This window comes from Cucumis sativus, chromosome 3, assembly GCF_000004075.3.
Source record: "Cucumis sativus cultivar 9930 chromosome 3, Cucumber_9930_V3, whole genome shotgun sequence".
NCBI classification, from domain to species: Eukaryota; Viridiplantae; Streptophyta; class Magnoliopsida; order Cucurbitales; family Cucurbitaceae; genus Cucumis; species Cucumis sativus.
Genome location: NC_026657.2, coordinates 35064835 through 35091117, shown reverse-complemented (window position 1 = coordinate 35091117; position 26283 = coordinate 35064835). Strand labels below are relative to the sequence as shown.

The following is a 26283-nucleotide window of genomic DNA, read 5'->3' as shown; positions in this document are numbered from 1 at the left end:
GAGGAAAAAAAGAAAAACAATAAATTCCCATTTTTTTCCATAAGCACTTCGATCAACGGCTTATTGGCCCAAACGCTTCTCTTTTTGGGCTTCGGCCCACGGAAATTATATGTGATTTCTATGTTGAGATAACTGTGAGCAAACAAAATTGAATAAAAAACTCAAAAATAGCCAATTTAAAAAATATTAAGATTTATAGCAAAAATGAGTTTTTTTTTTTTTTACAGAATACACAAAATATTAGGATTTATATACCAAAATTGAGGTTGTAGAATTTTTTTTTTTATTTTTTTATCCATTATATTCCTTTGTATGTATAGGAAAATTATTTTCCATCATATATATATAGTATATTTGTATAGATATCACACATTCACACCATGTATTTACAAAAACCATACAAAAAAATATTAAATAATTTTTTATTTTCGTACTATATAAGATTACACCAACATCCGTAGATTTATCGCTCTAATTTATACAAGATAGTAATTACTATTTAAATTCAATTTTATTATATAATACATATTTCTAATAATCATTCGAAGTTAGATTTTGTAACGTGAATTCTTTTAAATAATTATATTCCTAAAACAATAGCAACACATAAACATAAATTCAAGGTTGCCAAATAATTCATTTGTGTAAAAATATTAAATAAATATTTATTTTCGGGATGAATATGATTGAATCAATCCCTATATTTATGGATGCAATTTAGTTTCAAATCAAGTAATTAACCATTTATTTAGTTGTTGTTGTTAAAATTAAAATTGTATCTTATTCATATAATTATAATTATAATGACTTAATTTATATGATTATTCTAATAAAATTTTGATATTTCGGTATGTACTTAGATTGATTTTCCTACACTTTTAATATTTATAATAGTAATTAATTTAACATAATAATAATTTAAAATTAAAATTGTATCTTACCCCTATAATTATGATACATTTAATAGATTATTCTAAGAAAATTTTGATGTCCCTTGTAATCGTGCTACTACATTGATTTCCCTAAACTTTTCAGATTTATAATAACAATTAATTTAACATAATAATAATTTAAAATTTAAATTGTATCTTACCCCTATAATCGTACTACTGGATTGATTTCCCTAAAAGGATATCAAACATAGATTATCTTATTAATATCCTTTATCTATTTTTCATAATTGTTTTTTTAAAATAGATTTTAAATTTTGTTTTGAAGCGGTCAAAATATTAAAACTCTTTAAAAGTTTATAAAAATAGGTATGGTTAATAATAATTTAAATTTAAAATTTTATCTCCCTAAAATCGTGCTAAGATTACCCACTTATGTTATTAAAATTTTTATCATCCTCTAAAATCATGTTATTTGCTTCAAAATAATGACAAACATAAATTTAATATAAGATTTGTTTTATTTAAATTGGAAAAAAGAAAAGAAAAAAGTAAAGGAATGTATTTAAGAGAAAAGAATAATAAAATAATATTTATTATTATTATTAATAATAATATTACTACTCATCATCTTCTTCACTCTCACCAAACCCTAGCCGTCGACGACACTTCCATCTTCGTTCGAGTGTTCTCCGTTTAGTCGAGATCTCCACATTTGTAGTCACCCCCTCAATTCACCACCTTTGTAGCCATCCCCTCCATTATGTTGATTGAGAACTAAGTTGTAAGGAAACATCTCCTCCGATGCACGCCGCTAGTCGTATTTTCACTTCATCCGAAGCTAAGCGTCTTTGCGCCACTTGTTCCTTCATGCATCAGTCTCCTTCATCACCATTCGTTCACTTGTATGCGGTTGATGTTTGATATTCACAACCGTATCTATATATAAACTATAATTAAAAACTAAAAAGATATTACACCTTTTCTTTCTGACCGGGATGGTTTTGAAGATAAAATCATTTGCAAATATCCCTTCATTTTAAATATAGAGTCAAACTAGTCCAACTTTTTTATATATATATAAATTGTAAAAAACACTTCTAATATGATATTAAGTGCAACTGCACCTTTAAACTTTTAACAATGACAATTGTGACTAAACCAAAAACAAATATTTGTGTAAGTCTGTTTAGGTTGCATCTTTTAAGTCGTTTATTAGATTGCACACCATTCATGTTAAGCATTATGAATATAAATACATGTCTCGTTTAATCATGATGTTCAAATATGTATACGATCATAAAGATAAATTCACATTCACGTAGGATGTTGAGAGTGAGAAAGTGACATTGACAAAGAACTAAGATATAAGTTTTTCAGTCTCATATAAGTTACGATAAAATCTTATTCTTATTTATTATTGGTTAATTTTCATAAATATAACAAAATACCAAAATATTTACGTCTCGTATAACAAAGTAAAAAGTCCATGATATTTTCATAAATTTAAAACTTGTCTTTGAATATTACGTTTTTTCACTTATTTTTCTTTTTCTTCTTTGCAATTTATCACCTTTTCATATTATTACTCTTTCTTCTTCATTTTCCCTTCTATAATTTCTTCCTTTGTGGTCATCTCTCGTATTTTTTTCTTTCTTCGTTTTTTCACTTTTTCAAATTCCCACTTGGTAAACGATGTTCGTCATCTCTCATATATTTCTTCTTCCATATCTAAATGATCATATACCAAATATAAAAAGAAAAGATGTTTAGATTTTGGTACACGATCTTGAACCAAGTTCGTTTAGATTTGCATGATCATTTAGATCTTGTATCATTTCTATATGATTGCACAATTGTGTATCATGAAATCATTTATGTGAAATCATTCTCATGTATATTTAAAATAAGTATTGTATACTCAAAATAAAAGAATGAAATGGTTTGTGTTGAAGAAATTGAAATAAAAATTTAGGAAAATGAACTAATTAAAGGAAAAAATAAGAAAAAAATACAGAATCAAACAATTATGCATTAAATAAAAAAGATAAAAGAATATTATAAATTAAATGAACATGGAACCAATACAAATAAAATTTCCTAAAATCAAGGAATATAATTATGAAAAACATTAAATTCTTAGATGAAAATTCATAAACACCATTAATAAAATCCGATTAGAGAATATTTTGGATTGTTTCAAGGATAAAAATGCACAAACTTTTCACTACCAACACTATTTCATATCCGTGTCTAATATTAATAAAATTTGAAAATTTTGCTAAATTTTGCTAAATATTTTATCAAAATTGCTATTTTTTATAATTTCTTAATATTTAGGTTAGAAAATAAATTAATATTACAGTTTTTCTTCCTATTAAACTGAAAATGTTAGTTTGGTCAAAGTTATATATAAATCTAGTAGGGTTTGTTCGGTTTTCCAAATACATTTTCCTTAAAACGACGGGTGACCACTTTTTAATCAAAATAGACTACTAAAAATTGGATCGTTCGATTTTTGTCATTCAAATTGATTTTTCGAGTGTTCGATGTTCAACAGTAGAACTCAAGTGATGTTTCCATTGCAGGTGTGCTAGGCATCAGCCGATCCGGGGTTGAAACAAACATTGTAGGAGTTGAATCAATATCATTACCTTTCGCAGATTGACCATCTTCTTTCCTCATGTTTACTCTTCCTACCATAGTACTGCGAGTTGTGGGAATTGGGGAGGAAGGTTTAGTTGAAGACTCATCAGAAGTTTCAGCGTCAATATTTGCCATTTCTCTGTCAACAACTTTTTGAGACAAAAGCTGGCTAACATATGGTGAAAAATGAGATGACCCTAATAATTCCTTCTATTTATTTGGGCCATGACCAGTCATGGTAGATTTAATTATTGGGAAACCTTGATTTTCTTCTGAATTATGATTAGAGGAAATGCCTTTTGCTGATGGCATTGGTTGCCCAGGCGCTAGTTGCTCAATTGATGTCTTGACATAAGATAACGTCTTGGTTTTTGAGAGAAGATCTTGGGTTCTGAAATTGAATGCTGGAACGTCATCAATCTGAATACAGAAAAGCATGTCAACGAAAGAGAAAAGTCAAGCCATCTCAAGTGGCCATGATGCTAATGATAACAACTTCTATGATCAGAATGCTACAATTCATTGTTATACCACCAAATGTATTCCCAATTCTGACTATAAAATTTGAAAAAAAGTAACTTCAACGTAGTTTGTTTTAAATCTTCATGTCGAGTTGAAAATAGAGCGAGAACTAGAATGACTATAGAGGGCACATAAATTTTCACATTTCATGCCAATGTCTATGAAGAGAACCAACATATTCTAGGATTTGTAAACACATATACAAATAAATACATTTTCAAATCATAGAAGAAAAATGGTGGCATACTTATGGATGGGAACTCACAAATTCTGAAAGCTGTATCCTAAACAACTTCCTCAATTGCGTATAATGGTTTTCCTTACTGTCTACAGCTAGGACACCAAAATTGAAAGATATATGAAGTTCTGGCTTCTTCCAGTTGGTACACTCATCAAAGACCGCAACTTTCTTAACCACAATTGCTTCAGGTAAAATAAACTTCAGTTGAGCCAAATGACTGTATGAAAACCTCCTGCAATCATAACCATCAAATTTATAATAAAAAAACACAGTATAACGTCTTGAGATACTCTTCTTTGAGTCATATAAGAAGTCTAAGATGTATGTGCCACAAAATGAAGTAAAACTAGAAGGATTAAAACTTGTCAACACAAAATTGTAAATCTTAAGAGGCTCAACTTCCTATACCCAAACAAATACAATTTCAATTCGCAAAATAAATAAAAAAATCATATATGCAGACCAAGATCCACATTCTTTCTTGTTCTTAATTGTCTGTCATTACAAAAGCAGTATTCTTTATTTCTTTTACAAGCCAACAATAACAAAATTCACAAACTTCTTCAATTTACTTAGTCATCCAGGCAGATAGATTATTGGAAAATTACTACGAACAGTATCAGCACAGAAATGGATGGAGAGGAAAGGCGATGGAGAAGGCAGAATAAGTAAAGTACCTATCAGTGAGGACTTCAATCTTAGAGCAAACGTGGGAGAAGTTGGAGGCTACACCTTTACATCGTAACAACCGCATTGCAAAATTCAAGCAATCAAAGAACTTACACAGCAGCTCAAATCTGCAAAACACACCAAAGTAAGAAAACTCATTCACCAAACACTCAAAGTAGATCTAAACAACCAGCCAACCATCAATTAATAAGCAAAACATCAAGATCAAGATAAACAAAACGACTTACTTCTCAGGCAATTTATTGGAGTACTTATTATCAACACAAGTACTATCGGAGCTACTAGATTGACTTTCATTCGACCGCGAATCCATCCGTCTTCTAACTACTTTACTCCCTTCAGTGGTCAGATCATGAGGCAGCAACTGACTATTAGATTCATGGACGCTCTGAGCAGCTCGTTCAACCTCTTCAATGGAAAGCGCAACCTTCTTCCGTTTCCTAGTTCGCTCCGCCGGCTTCTCCGGCGTCTTGGAGCTCAAAGACTGCGGATCCTTAAGCAATGATGTGGAGTTGGAGCTCACATTTTTGTTGGATTTGAAGGGTAAAGTTGATGAAGGTGAAGAAATCTTGTTTGAAGCACCCGCCATTAATGTTATAGATTAGCTTGAGAGTACTGAACGTTGGTTCCCGCCAAATGTTGTGTTTTGGAATATGAATTAGTTTAGCGTCTCAGTAATTACAAAGATTAGATATTCCAAGAGAATTGATTAGTAGTGGAGAAGTTAATAATCAGATTTGATCCATGAGTCTATCTTAATCCTATCAGAATTAAGATATAATTTTCCTAATCTCACGTAAAATTGGATAAATAATCTTATTCTTATTTTGTATTATTACCATCATTTCTTAAAAATAACCATCGATCCATTTCTATGATTAATATGGTGATAAATTTATTTAAAGTTTTCTCGGGTTAAAAAATAACCAATTTTAAAACAAATTATATAGATATTCAAACCTTTTTCATGTAAGTATCCTCGTAGTTCTCTTTAATGTTTCCATTCTTACTTTATGTCAATTATTTTTTTACAACAAAAATAAAATTAAAAAAATTAAGTTAAAAGGTAAAATTTCATATAATCTCACAAAGATCTGAAATCAAAATTTCTGAAAATGATAAACAATATTAATGACGTCCAAATTTGTTAGAATATGTAAGTCTTGAAATCATTTGGTGTGTTATTTATTATTATCTTTTTTTTTTGTTTGTTATAATTCATATGCTTTAATTAAAGTGTCATTTTATTTATATAAAAAGATGGAATATATAGAGGTAGACCGTATTAATAGTTTAAGAATATTTATGAAAATTTGAAAGTTATGTACTTTTTTTTGGGAAAAAAACTACAACAATTTCCATAAAACACTAACAAAAAAAAATGTATTTTATAAGTTTTAATAGTATTTTTAAAAATTTTGAAATTCCATAAACATTTATGATAGATGAAAAGTTTAGAGACAATAACAATGAATTTGTTTATAATATTTTCAACAATAATATAAATAAATTAAAAATTTCAAAACAAAAATGTTAAATTTAATTAAAGGCTAGCTCTAGTTCTCTTATCATTACATGTTGTCACGTAGTAATTACGAAAATCAACAAGAGAAATATGAAAACGTTATATAACTATTGTTATTGTTACTATTGCGTCTTGACTCTAAATGTAACAATTGTGTAAAGATAAGAACGATAGACTACCTTTGCAAAATATTTATATAAATATTATTAAAAGTCATAAAATTACGTTTGCTATTTTGATAAACATCATCGAAAGCCATCAAACTATGTTTGCAATTGATATTCATTATAAACGACCCATGAATTCAATTTCATTACAATTGATCCATTACTGTAAGAATAATAACTAATAGAAAACTAATCACCAAGAAAAGAAAAAAAAAAGTAACAAGAGAGTTCAAAATTATCATACATGCTTTGCTAGTTTTGATCGGTAATAAATAGAAAACCTATTGTAGTATTCAACGTTCAACAATGGCGTTTATTCACAAACGCACCTCCCCCATGGTGGTGGCTATGGCTTCCCAACAACACACTACAAATTGTAGCCGCCACAGCAATTCCAAACGAACAAACAACCGTTCTCCCCCATTGTTTCCTTTTCTCCATCGCCATATCCATCCCTCCTCTTGAATCCACCTTTTCCTCTTCCTCCACATCAAACTCCGCGACCGCTTCCATCTCGTTCTTCGTGTCGCCGATCAACTTCTGGCCGGAAATTACTACGTTTTCGTGCGGCCTGCTTTTCTCTTGATCATGGTCTTCATGGCAATCGAGGAGTTCCCAGTCGTCGAGTCCCATTTTTTGGAAATTATATTGGTGGATATGATATTCCAAACTAAATTAAATATGGAAGGAAGGTTTGAAGTGAATTATTGGCTGAAAGAAATTAGGGGAGAGTGGAATTGATTGAAAGGAGCAGCCATGGCAGCCACGTCTTGGTTTGAATCAATATCTACATCGTTGTCAATAATGGATGTGAAGTTCTATTTGGATAAAGCTTCTTGGGATACTTCCAAAACCCTTGAGCCTCCGTTGCTTATGAACATGGTACTCCTCCAATCTCTCTTTTCTTAAGCTAGTTTTTATCTTTTCTTATTTCTATACTTTTCACGTTTATCGTATACATGTGGAGGAATTTTTTCTTCTATTTGATCACTTGTTTGTTTACATATATATTGAGCAATTCTATCTTTTCATCTTTCTTAATGTTTTACATTTCTCCAGAAACTATATTTACTTTTCTTCTTTAGCTTTTTCACTATTTTTCATGAATATCGTTCAACTTCTATTTTCCTATATATATATATATCCGAGACAAAAACTTTCTAACTATATTAAGTTCACATAGTGAGTCAATCTTGCAAGTTGCAATTAGTCTATAAATACTTCTCCAACTTTTTAATCTATCTTTTACCAATTTTTTGAGAGCTTTTAAAATTTGAATAAGAATAATTTAGCTGTAATATTTCGTGACATATGCAAATCATGATCTAAAGAAAGTTAAAAGAAAATATGCATAAAACTATTTATGGGTAAAATTAAAAAGAAAATAGTCGTTGAGAAACACATCAATTTGAGAAGCACTATTAGCAATGGGAGAGACGAACATTATGGCAATTATAGAGAAAAGTCAAATATTGTAACGTTTGACAGTAATGTTGATATTATTAGATATTTGCTACTCATGTTTATGTCTTAAATAATGTGTATGCACATATATACATACATACATGTTGTATATAGATACATATAGATGTGCATACATCTACATGTACGTATACACGTATATAAGTTAGTTTATTAGTCAAGTGAGGATTCCTTCATTTGTGTTTCATTCTTGTAATTCACTTCAACTTTTTTTAATTATTAAAATTATATAGGTTGGCTTCGTGGTAAAAAGGAAATATGGTTTCAATAACTGACTAATAGTTTTTTATGTTGTAGGATAGGACGCTTATCTCGTGAGATTAGTAGAAGTACACGTAAGCTAACTCATATAAAAAAAAAAAGTTTTATAATTGTTAATAACACTTTTTTTAGATCTTATGATCCAAATAATAATGAACTTGTGAAAATAACAAATGTATGTTTTCAAGTATAGCAAACTGTACTAAAATATATTTATAAAATCTAACGAAATTTTATGATCTATTATTGATAAATTATGAAACGTTGTTACATTTTGTTTTAGCAGTTTTACCATTTGAAATAGTTTCATGAATTCGTTACGTTCAAATTTTAAAATAATAAAATTTCGAACTACGTCAAATTAATTATAAAGATAAAAGTATATATGGTTGGCGATTCAACTTTTAAAAATTAAAATATGTATTATGAAGTGTACAATCTTTTTACGTTCGTAAGTAAACTAATAAGCATTTATTGTTAACTATTGTTTAACAAGTAAAATTGCAACCGAGGGACTTATTTCTGATCGATTAAACTTTTAGTTGCAATGAATATCACAACTAATTTTACAGGTTATTAAATATATTATCAACTTATAAGTAAGACTATACATTTGCTACCAAAGCATAGTATGAAAATATACAACATAACTTTATTTTTATTAAATTGGTTGTTTTCAAAATCTCGATAATTTATTTTATTACACTAGTTTTATCATAATCCTATGATTATCCTAACCCTATCTTCATGACTATTTCCTTTTTCAAACGCTCCCTTAATTTTATGGTAGTGGAGTACCAACTTCATAGCTTATTAGATTATCGACCCATTAAAGATAAATGTTTGTTATTGTGAATATTTGGGATGAATAGGAAAAGTTTCATCACATGAATGACCCACCATGTCTATTAGATTCAAACGAACTTAAACATTGTGCCTCAAGGTTCCAAGTCTCATATGCCAAGAGCACAACTCTTTGGCATTAATGCATTGTTTTTAACCATAGTCTTAATTTAACTTCGACAACTATTTCCTGCAATCACGTTGACGACTAATTTATAGTATTCAATATACTTATTTTTTTTCCATTCATTTAAGGTTAATAAAAAACACTCTTGATAAAATTGTAACCAACCACATTAGTGTTTTGTTTTAAATAATACTTCTTGAAAAATAAATTTTGTTTAGTTGATCCAAAATCGAACCTGCCTGTTTAATCCCCTGGTATATACTCAATATATATAACTACTTTCATGGATTTCATCAAAGTTTGAAAATAAAAAAATCTATGGGTAAGAATAATGAAAATATTTAAATAATTTTAAGTTATAATATTTTGGATCCTTAGGTGCTTGAACGTTGAGTGAGTAACTCACTCCACCTCGAACAAGTTGAGAGCTCATAGATCTCTTTGAGCTAAACAAATCAACATATCAAAACCCTAAACTTGGACTAAAACAACATAGCTCCAAACATGGATTTTATAAATTAAAATAGTTTGCTTGTAAATGAATCGTTATTATAATCAACTTTAGGCAGTAATCCTAAAAATGATGGCAGTAATACTATTTTAAAACCTTCTTTACTATAGTATTTATTATTTGCTATCATTATTTTACGTTAATTATTGTTTTTATTTTTTATAATAATTACTATTTTCTTTATAAACTTGGATGTGAAACGTATATGGTTATATTGAAAATTAAAATAATCTACCATTGAAATGAGCTTTTGGACAATTATAACCTAATAGGGTAACCTAAGATTATAATACGATAGAGTGTTATTGCCTTTGTATTAATTTTGTTTATGCCATAGACGTTTTCCCTCTCTTTGGTTAGGCGTCGGTCTGCTTAATTTGCAATCTCAAAGAGTTGGTGACAAAAGCAATTTAGGGCATTCGAAATTTGAAGAAGAAGAAGAAGAAGAAGAAGAAGAAGAATCTGTCAATGGAGTTCGTAGGCGAGAACAGGGATTTTGATTCTGCAAACGACAACAACAAGCCCAACTCTGCTCAACCACTTCTTGATTCTTCTTTTCAACCCTCACTCGCTGATGATACTAATGCCAAAGAAGCTGAAGAATTAAGTGAACGCATAGCTCGAGACCTCAAGGATGGTCTTCATCCTCTAAAGGTACTTCTTCTACCTCTCTCTCTCTCTCTTGTAGACTCAAATGCGTGCATATAGTTTATCTGAATTTTGATCTGCTCGACGAATTGGCGTGTCTATGTTTATTTCTGTGCTATTCTCGGAGCTTCAAGTTGCATACGTTGTTAAAATGATTACTTGTGTTTATTTGGTTTAATCACAGTCACACCTGCTCTGATGAATAAAATGTCGTCACTAGTTTCTGGCTATTGATACCGATTATTTGTTTTTTTTAGATGGAGGAGGGTTGTAGGCGAGATGTGTTTGGTAGTCTCAGGGTTCTGTTTGATTGTTTAAGTTAAATTATAATCAGAATGGCGAATTTAGGATTTCACTGTTGGAACTCAGTTGGGTAACTGTTCTACCTCATGGTGTTTCATTTGTGAAGAGGACTAGAGGAGTATTAATCTGCATTTGAGGAAAAGAACTTTTCACGTTGTCTGCAAAAATTGTACCCGAGATAGTCTCTACGTCACATCAAGGAGCTTTTTGTGGCATCTTGTTTTATGTTTTTTGGTTTTCTTAAGAAACCGAACACTCATTGTTGAGAAAGATGAGAGGATATACAAGGGGAATACAAAAAAAAACAGCCCAAAAGATGAAATAAGCTCCATGCTCAATTACAAGAAGGGACTCCAATCCAAAAGAATCTTGATGGCAATAATTAATTTCCCATGTGTGTATGTATATCATGACCTCCTGATTAGCATGGACACGGTCATTTAAGTTGAACAGTGGCAAATAACGTGATTTCAAATATCTTATTTATTAAATCATGGTCAAGACTCTTGATTATCTTTTCACAACTTGTAACAAATCAGAGCATTTCATCTATTGAGCTTCACGGTTTTTATTTCTCAAGTACAGCAGCCTTAAAGTAACCCATTCAGTAAGTTTGGAGATTGTTTTGATCAAAGGTGCTTCCATTTGATAGAAACTCTTCAATTCCTCACATTTTTTTCGCTTTCATGTTTCAACTATCCTGATGGAGAGTTTGACATCAGCCTGAGTGATTTGGAGTCTGGTTTACAGCCACAGTAAAATAATTTAGATGTTATTAGTGAGGAATCTTATACTGAAGTATCAGGCTTAATTTTCCAAGAGATGGATTCTTCTTCCAAAATCGATGTGGAGACTAATTCTAATCAAGAAGTTCCATCTCCTTCTCCAATTTAGTGCCCAACAAATTCTCATCTATCATCCTCATAGAAGATTGTGGTCTCCAGATTTGAGAAATTTATCTGTTGAACTTTCTACATCTTCAATAAAGTTTCTATCGTGAATGACCATAGGCCATTGGGGTTGTTCCAAAAGATTAGCATTAAAAAGTTTCTGATGAAGTATCTTCAAAGGAGATAACCTCCTCAAGCAATGACTAAGGATGGCTGCTACAAAAGCAAAGATAGAAGGGGTTAGTGAAGGACAAGAGTTGGCTGGATTCATTGTTTCTAACCTTAAGCAGGAGCTGCTACTCTTAGTCAATTAGGTGACTTGTTGGTTTATGAATTCTCCTATGAGCTCCTTGCCTCATGGGGTCATTTTCTCAGGTTATGTTTGGAAGTACACTTCTTTTAGTACATTGAAATGGGTTATTGGTTGTTAGAGAGAGGGTTTGAAGATAGAGAAGTTGAATTTACGGAATTCTTTGATGATCTTATGTACACTTCTCTGTCTTAGTGTAAATTCACCAAGTATTTTTGTGATTACAACCTTACTTCCCTTATTGCACAAATGAATAGCTTCATGTAATCTCATTGGCTTTGTGCCCTTTTGTAATTTTACAATATCAATGAAATTATGATTGCATATTTCTCATAAAAAAAGAGTGAAAGGTTCTGAGCATTTAATCAATATTCTTTTTGCTCATACTCTTCAAATTAGCATTCAAAGCAGGAATTAATGGGAGTCTGTATTTTCGTGACTTGGTGGTTTCATTGGTTGATTTTCGTGGATTAGTTTGGTTATTTAATTCTCAAATTCTTCTTTGGCTAGATCACTTTCCCTTATTTTCTTTTCTGGTTATGCATAACTTTTCTTTGCTGTAAGTGTAACTTTATTCTTCTCCCACTATTTTGTGGAGTCTGTATCTTTTGAGAATTAATGCCTTCTCATCTGATCAATTTTGTTTTACTTGAAAAAATCAATGGTAAAAAATTCATAGTTTTTCTTGACGAAATATTATATACTACTGTTTAGATTCTTAAAGAGGAGATTCTAAGTAACAAGCAAACAAACAAATCTCTTGCAAAAAATTCATACTTAAAAGAATAAATGTTCAGTATGAGGCATTGGGTGAATTTTATAATTTTTTGCAGCTGATTGGTTAAATAGTGTAATTCTTTAACAAAGATAAATGGAAGAATTTGAAGCTAAAATTTTATGGATGCGTGTTCAAAAGAATTTGTGGTTGGTGTTCGCCCTTTAATTCCAAAGGAGATGTTTCATGCTATTTAGAATGACCAAATGGGTGAGAATATTGTAGCTTGAAATTGAACACATTTTAAAAAATTGGTAGAACAAATATTTTCATTTCTATTTATAAAATTTGATATTTAAGGTACTATTACTTGTACACTACAATACAATAATAATAAAAGATAAAAAACAATCCCAAACCCCAAACCCATGAAGAACTCCATGTTAAACCAATCAGCAACCCAAATGCATAAACCTTAAACTCAGACTAAAATTATTTGCAAACACAAACTTTCTAAACTTGGACTAAAATAGTTTGCATTTTGCATCCGTGTGAGATTTCGTGTTTCTCTTTGGGCTTTGGATTTGAACAATGATTTAAAATCTCTCTCGGGTCACACCCATGCTAAAGGACAGTGTTTTAAAATGCCCTAGTTGCACCAAGGTGCAACGGTCCTCTAGAGCCTAAGCGCAAGGCGCACAAAAAGGCGCATTTTTTTTTTGTGAGGTGCACTATATATAATAAATATAATATATTGATACACACACGATATACATATTTATTTACACAACCAAAACAGAGATGGATAGAAATTAGACCTGTACAAAAGAATAAAAGATAGATAAGATTTAAATATTAGTCATTCAACATCAAGTTAACTGCAATGACACAAAAACAATCACAAATACAATTCTGAAATCCTAAAGATCTAAGTCGTCTTCCCTAAACAGATCTTCATCTTTGTCTTCATTAAATAGATTGAGGGTGGGTAACGTTAGAGAAGACGAAGGAGAGGAGGGAAAAAAAAGAAACAGTCCTTTGTTTTTTGGAGAAGAAGAAAAAGAAGAACAAAAAAAGAAGACTTATACAAAAAACAGAGGTAACGTGAAAGAAGAAGAAGATGGTGGTTTGGTGAAGAAGAAGAAGAAGAAGAAGAAGAAGAGAAAATCCGTTCAGATCTTTTGGATAATAAACTGTGAAAAAAAAACAAGTTGTCCCTCCTTAAGTGTAGTAGCCGTCCTATCTCACATAGCATAATGATGAATTAGGTTTAAAAGTTATATATATATACAATAAGAAAAATAAAAAAATAAAAACTGTAGCACGCCTTGGCGCTTGGTGGAAGGTGCACACCTTATGTCATGTGCTTTGCCTTTTCTAGGTGAGGCGCCACTTTTGCGGCTTGTGTTTAGGTGCGCCTTTCAGAACACGGCTCAAGATGGAGGTCTGGTGCCTTGCGTGGGAAAGGTGAAGCTCACAAAATAAGGTGTTTGCCTTTTATGAAGTCTCAAGGTTTAAAGCCCTTGGCCTAAGAGCTTTTTTCATTATTTAAAAGAAAAACAGTAATCATTAAGAGTTTTTCTTCTTTATTTGCTAAAAAAATCAAGTTTACTAAGCCTAAATGCAAAATTTCTTGGACCCTATTTTAATTGCAAACGAAGCTGTGGAGGATTATATAATCAGAAAAAAGAAAGGATGGATCATTAAATTAGACCTTGAAAAAGCTTTCGACAGAGTGGACTGGGCATTTTTCAATGGAAGAAGAACTTGAAAAGGTAATGCGTAAGAAGAACTTCGCTGAAAAATGGATCTTATGGATAATGGGTTGTATCAAGAATCCTAAATATTCGGTCTTTATCAATGGAAGGCCAAGAGGAAGAATTTCAGCTCCAAGGGGTCTTAGACAAGGAGATCCTCTTTCTCCCTTCCTTTTTCTTCTGGTCAGTGAAGTCTTGAGCAGTCTCTTCTCCAACCTTCATAAGAAAGAAATGTTTGAAGGCTTTGTAGTTGGAAAAGATAGGGTTCACATTCCTATCCTTCAATTTGCAGATGATACACTCTTGTTTTGTAAATATGATGAGGAAATGATGGAAAATCTTAAAAAGACATTACTAGTCTTTGAATGGTGTTCCGGTCAAAAGATTAATTGGGAGAAATTAGCTATTTGTGGTTTAAATATTGAGGACAGCAAGGTTATTTCAACAGCAAACATATAAACTGCAAAGTAGAAAGTCTCCCCTTCATTTATCTCGGTCTTCCTTTGGGAGGTTATCGAAAGAGTGCTCGATTTTGGCAACCCATTCTTGATAAAATCCATGGAAAGCTAGATAAATGGAGAAGATACAATCTCTCTAGGGGTGGGAGGATTACACTATGCAAATCAGTTTTGTCCAGCCTCCCTACATACTATATGTCTGTTTTCCTCATGCCAGAATCTGCTCTAAGCTCTTTGGAAAGAATCATAAGAAAGTTCTTTTGGGAAGGAAACAAGGGAGGAAGGCTTAACCACCTAGTAAAATGGGATGTTGTAATTAAATCCTACAGAGATGGAGGACTTAGTTTGGGCAAGTTGAAGCACAAGAATATGGCCCTATTGTCTAAGTGGGGTTGGCGTTTCTCAAAAGAACAAAACTCCCTTTGGTGTCAAGTGATAAGAAGCATACATGGAAGTAGCACTTTCAACTGGGGCATTCAAATGGAAAAGAAACCGTGAGTCTAAGAAGCCCTTGGATTAGCATATCAAGGCAATGACGCAAAATTGATTCTTTGGCTCTTTTCAAATTAGGTGAAGGCAGCAGAATATTGTTTTGGAAGCACCCTTGGGTGGACATTATCACCTTGGAGTGTAAATCTTCAAGATTGGGTAGGATCGCACTCAACCCAAATGGGTCTGTTTTAGATCATTGGGACACGTCAACCAACTCTTGGTCTATCTATTTCAGAAGGTTGCTTAATGATGAGGAGATATTAGATTTTCAGGCCTTGTTGAGTCAGATTTCTTCTTCACAACCAGCCTCTTTTCCGGATCAAAGGTTTTGGTCCCTTGAAAACTCAGGTTCTTTCTTGGTAAAATCATTGGTTAAGCATCTTTCGACATCTTCTCCTTTGGAAAGTTCTTTGTACAAAAGGCTTTGGAAATCTAACAGTCCAAGAAGGATAAATATATCCATATGGATTATGTTGTGCGGAAATTTAAACTGTGCCTCAGTACTTCAAAGAAAGCTTTCCACCTATGCGCTCTCACCTCATGCCTGCCCCCTTTGTGTTAATAACATGAAAAACATCCAGCACCTTTTACTTGATTGTGTCTTTGCATCTAAATGTTGGTTCTGTCTTCTCCAAGCATTCAATTTTTGTTGGGTTTTTTATCATGTTTTTAAGAACAATTTGCTTCAAATTCTTGCCGGACCAGACTTGAAGAAGAAGACAGCTGAACTATTGTGGGCAAACGCAGTAAAAGCACTTTTAACTGAAATTTGGTTTGAAAGAAACCAAAGAGTATTCCATGATAAATCATCGACTTGGTTGGAACGCTACAACTCTGCTGTTTTGAATGCATCTTCATGGTGTTCATTGACTAAATATTTTCAGGATTACTCTTCGTAGGAGATTGTTCTAAATTGGCCAACCTTTATAGCCTCCCCACCCTGAAGTTCTAGAGTTTCTTGCCTTCCAAATCAGCCTTTTGCTCCAATCAGTTTTTGCTCAATCAAGGACTACTATTTTGTTTTGGATTCGGCTTGCTGCCTTGCTTATGTTTCTGTTTTGGATATTTTGTTTGGCCTTGTATTGTGACCTTTTAAACTCTTGTTTGGCCTTGTTTTATGGCCTTTGTTTGACTCTTGTATTGCTTTTAGAAACATGGTATTTAGGTTTTGTTTTTTTTCCGCTTTTTGGATTTGATGAGGGTGCTAAGGGGGTGTCAACCTAGTTGAGACGCCTGGGTGCGCCTGCTGATCCTTCCCTCCTATTGCTCTTGTATAACCCTCATGTACATTGAGCTTTGTCTCTCTATTTTCAATATTAATAATAGTGAGACTCGTATCCTTTTCAAAAAAAAAAAAATGCAAAATTTCTTGTGTTTTGGGTTTTTTTTCCCTCCATATTTCCACTTCAACTATCCTCTCTTTTTAATGTAATATTTTCATATGTGGTGCGCCTCACAAAATAAAGCCCCCCCCTTTTTATGCGACTTGTGCTTAAGCTGCAGAGGGCCATTGCGCCTTAGTGCTCCTTGGGCATCTAAAAACACTTGTTTTGAAGATTTTTTGTAATTATTCCGTAGGCAACATTATACTATTTTTTCTAGTAGGTTTTAATGTGGGCTTGGTTTTTTTGTATGCCCTTGTATTCGTTAATTTTTTTTCTCAATGAAAGTAGTTTGTACCGTAAACACATAATATTTGAACCTGGACTAAATAGTTTGCACCCTAAGCATCCTTCCTTATTTGGAAGGTCTCCTGTATCATGCTTTTTTTCTTTCGTTGTTTGAGAGAGAAATGGAAGATGTTATGGCTCTCTTGTCTTTGATTGGAGAGTTAGAGATTTGTCATGGAAGACAAAAGGATTGAACCAAGGGGGAAGGGCATACAATGGTGAAATGAGAGCAAGTGATGAAAAAGCCATAGGTGATAGCTGGGAGTATGTAGAAATTGTGAAAGAGCCAATGGGACAAGAGGGTTCTTTCACGTTACTGCTTGAAAATTGTAAAGATATTTGGAGGCAGGAGTCTAAAAACAATTAATTCAGAGTTGGCAGACCAAACAGGCATAAGACTTGATCCTAACTGATTCGATAGTGGAAAAAGGGATAAGGGTCAGGCACTTTGAATACCTAAAGCATGGTCAAACATCAGAACTTTTGTTGAAACTTCAATTATAGAAAGAACATCGATGGAGTAAATAAAAAGCTATTCTATTGGTGTATATACGGCAAAGAGTTATTACCATGACCTTACTTGAACAGAGTTCTGTATGACTGGAAGAAGAAGGTAAAAGGACAGCAGAATCCCAAGTTTTTGCACTAGTGTGTTCTTTTGTATCGAAGACCTTCTATTGCACTGCAACCAACTTGTTGTCAACCAAGACCCCCACAAGTACTGGGGCTTAACATCAACCAATTTAAACCTGAAGTTGGCAGCATTGGCCTGTACTTGCATTGATATACTTGGCTCATTTTTGTGGTTGTAATGTTGACCAACAGACAACGCTTCGCCTTGCAAAAGATGCTCAACTTCTTTGCCCCAATCTTTGAATGTTGGTTGAAAGGATAATTGTCCTATTGAAAGTACAAACCTTCATTTGGGAGTTCCCATAGATTTTGGATTTTTGCTCTTTTCGGCCTACAAATGATTCCTCAAATATGTTTTGTAGTCTTAATGCTCTTTAGGTAAAACCAATTAAAGTGCCTTCTCATAAGAAGCTTTGCGTTGTAGGCATGGAAAGTTTTTCTTGTCGTTATCTTAAAAAAGGGTCTGTACTCTGTAGTGACTAGTGAGTGCTTAGCAATTTTGTTTGTTTGTCCTACACCAGTGATAGGAGACTGACCTTTTCATACTCTATTGAACCTATTGAAAGGATAGACAAAGAGCACACACCAATTTACGTGGAAATCCGAGTACCGGTAGAAAAACCATAATTGTTTGTTGTTATTATTTTCTAATGAATAATACAATAGGTACATGAGCGAATAAATAGTGTATACAATGGAATAAAAAAAGGAAAAAATTTAGGAAATAAGGAAAACATTCCCATAATCTTTCCATAAATATTCTAGGATTCTAACAAGGAAAATACTAGAAAAAAGGAAAATACTATAAGCAAAAGTACAACTTATCATCCACAATCTGATGGACATACAGAGGTGGTCAACAGAGGAGTGGAAACTTATTTGTGGTGTTTTTGTGGAGAGAGATCGAAGGAATGGTTGCGTTGGCTGCATTAGGCAGAATATTGGTATAATACCACATACCAGCAGTTGATTGGTATTACTCCTTTTCAAGCAGTGTATGGTCGACTTCCTCCACCACTGAGATCTATTATGGAGATATGAAGACCCCTAATTCTATGTTGGATCAACAATTGCAAGATAGAGATGTTATTATGGGAATATTGAGGGAGAATCTTCGATTGACACAAGATCGAATGAAGAAGTATGCTGATCAGAAGCGACGGCACGTCGAGTTTCAAGAAGGTGATATGGTGTTTCTTAAGGCCACAACAATTGCAAGATAGAGATGTTATTTTGGGAATATTGAGGGAGAATCTTCGATTGGCACAAGATCGAATGAAGAAGTATGCTGATCAGAAGCGACGGCACGTCGAGTTTCAAGAAGGTGATATGGTGTTTCTTAAACTTCGGCCTTATAGACAGATTTCAGTGAGGAAGAAACAGAATGAAAAGTTGTCTCCTAAATTTTTAGGCCCTTCAAGGTGATTGCACAAATAGGACCAGTTGCCTATGAACTAGAAGTACCTCCTACAGCTGCTATTCATCCAGTATTCCATGTATCTCAGCTTAAGAAGGTGGTCAGCGATCTTACGGATGTGCATCCATTAGTTCCTTTCTTGACAGAAAATGTGGAGTGGGAGGCTATTCCTGCAGAAATATTTGGTTATCGGAAACATCCATCTACAAAGGAGTGGGAGGTGCTTATTCGTTGGCAAGGACTTCCACCGCATGAAGCCACATGGGAGATTGTAATGATTTCGCTCAACAATTTCCTCATTTCCACCTTGAGGACAAGGTGTCTTTGGAGAGGGAGAGTAATGATAGACCACCAATTATTTTACAATATAGTAGGAGGAAAAAGGGAGCAGTTGCACGTGAACAAGAGAAGGGAAATAGAGAAAGAAATGGAAACGGCCTTAGTGGGGACAGAAGGGAAGAGAGTGGGTGGTTAATCAGTTTCTGGAAGTGTAGGGCTGTAATTTCTTAGAGAGCAGGGAATGCAAAAAGTGTGTAGTTTCTGTAGTCTCTAGCAAGTTATTTCCATTATTGTGGAGTACTTTTCTGTTTTGATGTTTTATGTTGAACTTGGTTAATTTCTATATTAGTTCTTGTGTTGTTCTTTGTTTTTCAAGGTTGTGTTAGTACTTTTTTTTGTGAAAGTTTGGTTGATTAATAAAATAATATATAACACACTACTTGGTGTTCTATCAGTCTATTTCTTGCCATATAAGAGAAAATTTATTAGAAAAGGATGTGACATCCATAGTTCCTTGCTTGCATTCATGAACTTGCTTCCTCAGCGTGTATAGGCGAGAGGCAGTTTGACGTTTGGAGTAAAGTGTCTAGGCCGTGTCCCAAATATCTTTGGCTGTTGCAGCAAACAGTAACGACTTGCCAATTTGAAGTTCCATACTGTTGATCAATATGGACCGAAGAATAGAGTCCTATGCCTTCTAGTATCGTTCATGTGGGTTGCCCAATGTGGGGTGAGGTATTTCCTCTGTCAGAAAGCTAAATTTATGTCGTCCTTTGAGGACCATCTTTACTGACTGAAGCCATGAGAATTAGTTATTGCCATTCAAATTTTCTCTTGAAAGATAATACACCGAAGACTGAGCCACTGTATTAGTCACATAAGGAGAGGATAAATTGGGGAACGAGTTTACCGGATTTTCAGAATACATCGGTACAGAAATATTGGATGTCGTCCCTAAAGTAGCCTCAAGTGCTACTATCTATTGTCGAAGCCCTTCCAGTTGCTATTAAGCTATTCTCAAGGAAGCTTGCACATTACGGTTGGAATGTGCTGAAGATTCACCAACCTCAAATGTTGAGTGAATTTGAGAATTCTTAACATCGGGATGGTAGCTAGGGTTAGTGGGTGGCTGAACATACAGATTTGACGGCAGAAGCATTGGTGGCCGATCAGAATTAGGTGACAGAACATAAATCGGGGCGTGAGGAGCAATATAGGCCGCAGATGAAGAAAAGGGTTGGGCAGATGGGATGGCCGATGTTGTCTGAGGATGAAAAACCGGCGCGTGCAACTCTGGCGGCGGTGCATGAGGTTGGTTTGGCGGTGCGGACAACTGCAGAAATGACGGAAATTTATTTTCGGACGTTTTCTGTAGCTGGCTTAACCATTTGTCCATGGCAGCACTCATTCGAGCATTGATGGCAGCGGCGACGACGACACTAAAATTGGTGGCTGTCTCTTTTGTTTGACTTTCATCAGTGGTTTGGTTTTCTAGGGTTTTTAGGGTGTTTTCATTGTCCCGTTCTGATACCATATTGAAAGGAGAGACAAAGAGCACACTTCGATTTACGTGGAAACCTAAGTATCGGGAGAAAAACCACGATTGTTTGTTGTTATTATTTTCTAATGAACAATACAGTAGATATAAGAGAGAATAAATAGAATATACAATGGAATAAAAAAAGGAAAAGATTTAGGAAATAAGGAAAACATTTCCATAATCTTTCCATAAATATTCTAGGATTCTAGCTAGGAAAATACTAGAAAAAAGGAAAGGATTCCAACATAACCATATTGTTGTTTTCGTTTCTTTACAATTGACATTTCTTATAAACTTTGTTAGAATAAATGGTTATTGGAACAAATGGTTATTGTTTGTGTTTCTACATGAATGGATGCATCACTTCATGAAAATTAATAACTAAATTATAGAAAAATATGTAACTTTTCGGATGGCCACGAATACGTCTATAAATAAGGTCTTTTTCTATTTGGTTGAAAAAAACACATATTTTCCACAATCCTAGTCTTCTTCAAAAGATTTTCTCTCCATTATCCACAATCTTGATTTCGGTTGATCCACAAAGTTTTGTTCGTTAATCTTCTAGACGGGATGCTACTTTTAGATGAAAGGTGATCTGTTTTATCTTGAGAGACAACTACTCTCAAAACTCAAGCACTAGGGTGAGTAAATTTGTCTTAAGGAGACAACGTGAATTCGTTGGGCTCATATCTATAATACATATATAAGTTTCTGTTTGTTGTGATGATAATATTGATAACAAACTTAACTTTATGGTTTGGAGGTTTTAGATTTCCAAACATTTATTCTTAACTTCTTGTGTTGGGTGTTTTAGACCTTTTCATGTGGAAAATCAAAGCGTCTAAAAAATGGTTTTATATGGCTAGTGGCTTGTAGAAAGATTATTATTATTTTTTCTTTTTGTGTGCAACTCATTCATTTTGGATTGTTCTGGCATCTAGCACAAGTTTGCATTTTGGTACACTCGTCGAACACCTGGAGTTCGGACTCAAACATCATATGAGGACAACATAAAAAAGATTGTGGACTTTAGCTCGGTACGATTTGCCAACATTGTTTTTCTGAAATATTATTCTTATATTAAGGTTATCTATGAGTCTTTGCAATTATTTGTTTTTCAAATGATTAAATTTTGTTTCTCTCATGCATGTAGGTCGAAGGTTTTTGGATAAGCTATTGTCATTTGGCTCGTCCGGCTTCATTGCCAAGCCCAACAGATCTGCATCTCTTTAAGGAAGGAATTCGTCCACTTTGGGAGGTAATACATTAAGGAATGCTGCATGCATACTTTTCCTTAGGCTTATTAGGGAGTCTTTCTGGTTCTTTTCGTAACTTGCTGGAATTTGTATTTCTCTGCTCATTGGGGAGCCTAATTCCTATTTCAATGCAAATGGAACTATGTTTCAGGATTCTGCCAACTGTAATGGTGGGAAGTGGATAATACGATTTAAGAAAGTTGTATCTGGGCGATTTTGGGAAGATTTGGTAAGTGATAGCAAAAATGACATGTTGATCAATATGGAAAGTTATCCAATTGTGTGATATTTATTTTTCCCTTTGGTTTCTTATTTCCTAATCAACTGTTATCAATTTGATTGTTGAAATCTGAAATAGCCTGAAAATACTGTTGGATAATTATACAATAGCTTCATTTTCTTAAATAATGATAATACTAAAAATATGAAAGTAGTAGTCCCTTCCCCCCAACCCCACCACAAAAAAAAAAAAAAAAAACCCATAGAACCGTAAAGTGTTAGTTAAAGTGATGGTTTAACCGGCTTTGTCACCATTTTTATTTTTATTAGTTGTTGATGTCTTCAGTTGACATATTATGAAAGCGGTGGAAGGAAGTATCATAAAATTTTATTTTGTTCAAAAGAGTTAGCCATTTCACACCTCCAGTTTGCAGATGATACAATTTTATTTTGTTATGGTAAAGAGGAGTTCTCTCTTACAATCATTCCAATGGTAGATTTCTTTAAATCGATATCGGGTCTAAAAATTAATAGGACCAAATGCCAGATCATGGGGATTCATAGTGATACTCATAAGATAAGGAGACGGGCAGATGCCTTTGGGTGTGAAGTTGGTTTCTTTCCTTGACTATGTCTAGGGCTTTCTCTGGAGGGTAAACCGAGAATCGCTTCCTTTTGGGATCCTATAGTTGATAAGATTTGCAAAAGGCTTGCGTCTTGGAAAAGGTACTTCTAAAGTGGGAAGACTAACTTTAATGAAAGCTGTGCTTTCGGGTGTGTCTGTATACTGTCTATCTCTATTCAGGACTCCCAGTTTGGTATGTAAAATTTTAGAAAAGCACATGAGACACTTCTTGTGGTATGTTATTGATGAAGGAATGGGGTCTCATCGTCTTAGCAGGGAAGTGTTGGGGTGTCTGTTGCATCAAGGGGGTTTGGAGATTGGTAACTGGAGGAGCGGCAATAGAGCTTTGTTGGCAAAGTGGCTATTTCGCTTTTATCATGAACCAGAGGTTTTGTGGCATAAAATCATTGTAAGTAAATATGGTAACCACCCTTCTGAAGAGATATCGGAAAGGGCTAAAAGCACTCATAAAAATCCCTGGATTAGCTTCGCTTTTGAATTACGTACATTCTTTTTATTCACTCATTGTGTTGTGCGGGATGGTCAGAATACTTATTTCTGGGAGGATCAGTGGGTTGGAGATAATATTCTTTCCATCTTTTCCACGCCTGTATCATTTATCTACCATTAAAAATCATGGATCTTTTTATGTCTGAAAATTCTGTTTCCTTTTCCGTTGGGTTATGTCGTAATTTCACCCATAGATAGACGACAGAGGTTGTTTTGTCTCTTGTTGAAAGGGCTTTGAAAGGGATCGTCATAAGACTTTAGGCGCATATGGTGAAGGACTACCCTTTCTTTTTGAATATATGCCATTAATAAACGATACCAAATTAACCAATAAAGAGACGAAGCTAACAAATGCCATATTGAACCTAAACTAAAGACGGATATAATCACTCATGGAATACTTTTTGATTTATTAAGAAGACTGAGGGAGTCTTAAAGATGAAGGTCGAAGCAAGGATAGCAGCTAAAGAAGAAAAAAGAAACGAGAGAGATTTAAAGAAGAAAATGTTCGTAGTTTTCGGTCTTTTAGCATTTGAGTTCATGCAGACGGTGGAATGAATGCTTCCTTTTGCAGTAGTTTGCAACAGAAAATTTCTGTGCATCATGGTTTTTATTTGATAATATTTTGTATTTCGATTGAATATCCACGTTATTTATTTAGGTTTCTACATCTGAAAGTTGTAATTAACTTATTTTTTATCTCATGTCTGCATTAAAGATATTGTCCATGCCTTCAGAAGTGAGAAGAATCTCTACATCTCTTCGATTGCCTTCTTTGTGCACGTCCTTCATTTGTGTCAAACTTGCATGTGCTTGAGTACTTATTGCATGTGCTTGGGTACTTAACACGAGCTTTCACCTATGCGTATTCATTATTCCATAAATCAATCAAAGCTTCCGTTGTATGCTTCTGCAGGTTCTTGCATTAGTGGGCGATCAACTTGATTTTGGCGATAACATATGTGGTGCTGTGCTTAGCATTCGTTTCAACGAGGATATTTTGAGCGTTTGGAACCGCAATGCATCTGATCATCAGGTCAGTAACACAATCGTTTACTGCTACCCACCACACTTAGGTTCATTACACAGCCACAAGTTAATTTATTGTACGATTTTTACCCTACCAGGCGGTGATGGGTCTGCGAGATTCAATCAAAAGGCACTTAAAGCTCCCACATGGATATGTAATGGAATACAAACCTCACGACGCGTCTCTGCGTGATAACTCGTCATACAGAAACACTTGGTTGCGAGGATGAGAAAAAGGAGAATGTGCTTCAAAACTGAACGATGTTTACATGGTCTGCACCTCCTTAATTGCTATTGACCCGTCTTTGGATGTTAAGCAATTAATTCCCTCTGATAATTTTTTTCTTCAGGACATTGGAGCTTTTCTTAATTACATGTTTGTTCTAAGGTGAATAGGTTACTATGTAATGTAAATATTTGGACATTTGTAACTGTAAACTGCTCTGAACAAGGACCTTGGAAGAGACACCTACACCTTAGATCAACTTTCTGTTTACATGTTATAACTTAACATTTTTCATTTTCTTGGGACAAAACTTAGATCCACATCACCAGCTGCTTCACTCAGACTGTTTGTTTGTTAAATTAGTCACATGATTATACCATCCAATTCTTAATTCACTTCTTTCTAATAATCAATTTCTGGCAGCAGGTGTAGCTGTTGGAATAGGGGAGCAGCTAAGCTCTGTTCTATCCATTGTATGAGTGGTAACTAACTCTTGTTATAATCATTCTAAAACGTATCTTTAATTATTCTAATATTAATTTAATATTTAATTTTACATTTTAAAATACATTTCATATCAACAAATTTTGTTTGGAATGATTAAAGCAATCTTCATAGTAATTTAATTTTGAAAATGATAAAAGTGATTTTGATATTTTAATATCACTCTAATGTTATTATGCATTAGCTTCTTTTCATTCAATCACTGAAAATTTCTCGTGCGTTCAAAATCACTCTAAGAAATATCGACTCATAATTATCACTTCTCTTTCTTGCTCGGTTGAAATTAGTAGTTTGTTTAGAGTCCATTTTTTTATATATATATATTTGGATCTTAGGTGAGAAGCACATATAAAAATAACATGGAGAATATCAAACTTTGTTTGAATTAAACATTTAAGTGTTTAAAAGCGTTTGTAAGTGAGAAAAAAAAATAATGTCTACAAAACTTTAAAATGTAGACAATAATAGGCTACTGACTTTTTGTTTGTAGTCCAATCCCTGCTATAGGGTAACCCATTTAAAAGTCTAATTGTGTAATGATTTGGATTGAACTGACTTATCAACTAAAAAGAAAAAAAAGAAAGAAAACTAATATGAAATTGACATCTTTAAATTTGAATCAATTACACCACCATTGGTGAAAATAAACTCAATAAAGGTAATTGATCACTTCAGTATAGATACAATATTTGTTGTGTGTGTCTTGTTTAAATGGTTGATTGAAGAGAAATTATGAAAAAGCATATTGTTTTGTTGCATGTGGGAATAAAACTGATATTTACAACAATCAGATATTTTGTCATTGTGGATGAAGATAGAGGGTGTTGGGTTGTTACAATAGGGACAAACACACAGCTGGCTAATGTCAGCTTCTTTTGTCTTGACAACTCACCA

At 33.5% G+C, this 26283-nt stretch overlaps 2 protein-coding genes across 2 annotated transcripts; one reads left to right on the top strand and one right to left on the bottom strand.

The window, feature by feature from the left end:
* Positions 1-3380: 3380 nt before the first annotated feature.
* On the bottom strand, positions 3381-6115 carry LOC116402873 (CDT1-like protein a, chloroplastic). The gene is made up of 4 exons (XM_031883286.1): positions 5217-6115; positions 4977-5096; positions 4324-4531; positions 3381-3956 (listed from the first exon to the last, which is right to left on the bottom strand). Exons 1-4 carry the CDS (start codon positions 5576-5578, stop codon positions 3747-3749), a joined length of 900 nt encoding a protein of 299 aa, XP_031739146.1. The 5' UTR covers positions 5579-6115; the 3' UTR covers positions 3381-3746.
* A 4082-nt stretch (positions 6116-10197) lies between these two features.
* On the top strand, positions 10198-25280 carry LOC101204290 (eukaryotic translation initiation factor NCBP). Its single transcript, XM_004141087.3, has 6 exons — positions 10198-10559; positions 21962-22057; positions 22174-22278; positions 22428-22505; positions 24547-24666; positions 24758-25280. The coding sequence occupies exons 1-6, from the start codon at positions 10374-10376 to the stop codon at positions 24887-24889; spliced, it is 717 nt and encodes a 238-aa protein (XP_004141135.1). The 5' UTR covers positions 10198-10373; the 3' UTR covers positions 24890-25280.
* Positions 25281-26283: the final 1003 nt, after the last annotated feature.

Coding starts and splice junctions, on each gene's coding strand:
- LOC101204290 (XM_004141087.3), top strand. CDS start 10,374: ATGGAGTTCGTAGGCGAGAACAGGGATTTTGATTCTGCAAACGACAAC. Junction 10,560..21,961: donor ATGGTCTTCATCCTCTAAAG/GTACTTCTTCTA, acceptor TCTGGCATCTAG/CACAAGTTTGCATTTTGGTA. Junction 22,058..22,173: donor AGATTGTGGACTTTAGCTCG/GTACGATTTGCC, acceptor TCATGCATGTAG/GTCGAAGGTTTTTGGATAAG.
- LOC116402873 (XM_031883286.1), bottom strand. CDS start 5,578: ATGGCGGGTGCTTCAAACAAGATTTCTTCACCTTCATCAACTTTACCC. Junction 4,532..4,976: donor ATTGAAGTCCTCACTGATAG/GTACTTTACTTA, acceptor TTATGATTGCAG/GAGGTTTTCATACAGTCATT. Junction 3,957..4,323: donor GGATACAGCTTTCAGAATTT/GTGAGTTCCCAT, acceptor TTCTGTATTCAG/ATTGATGACGTTCCAGCATT.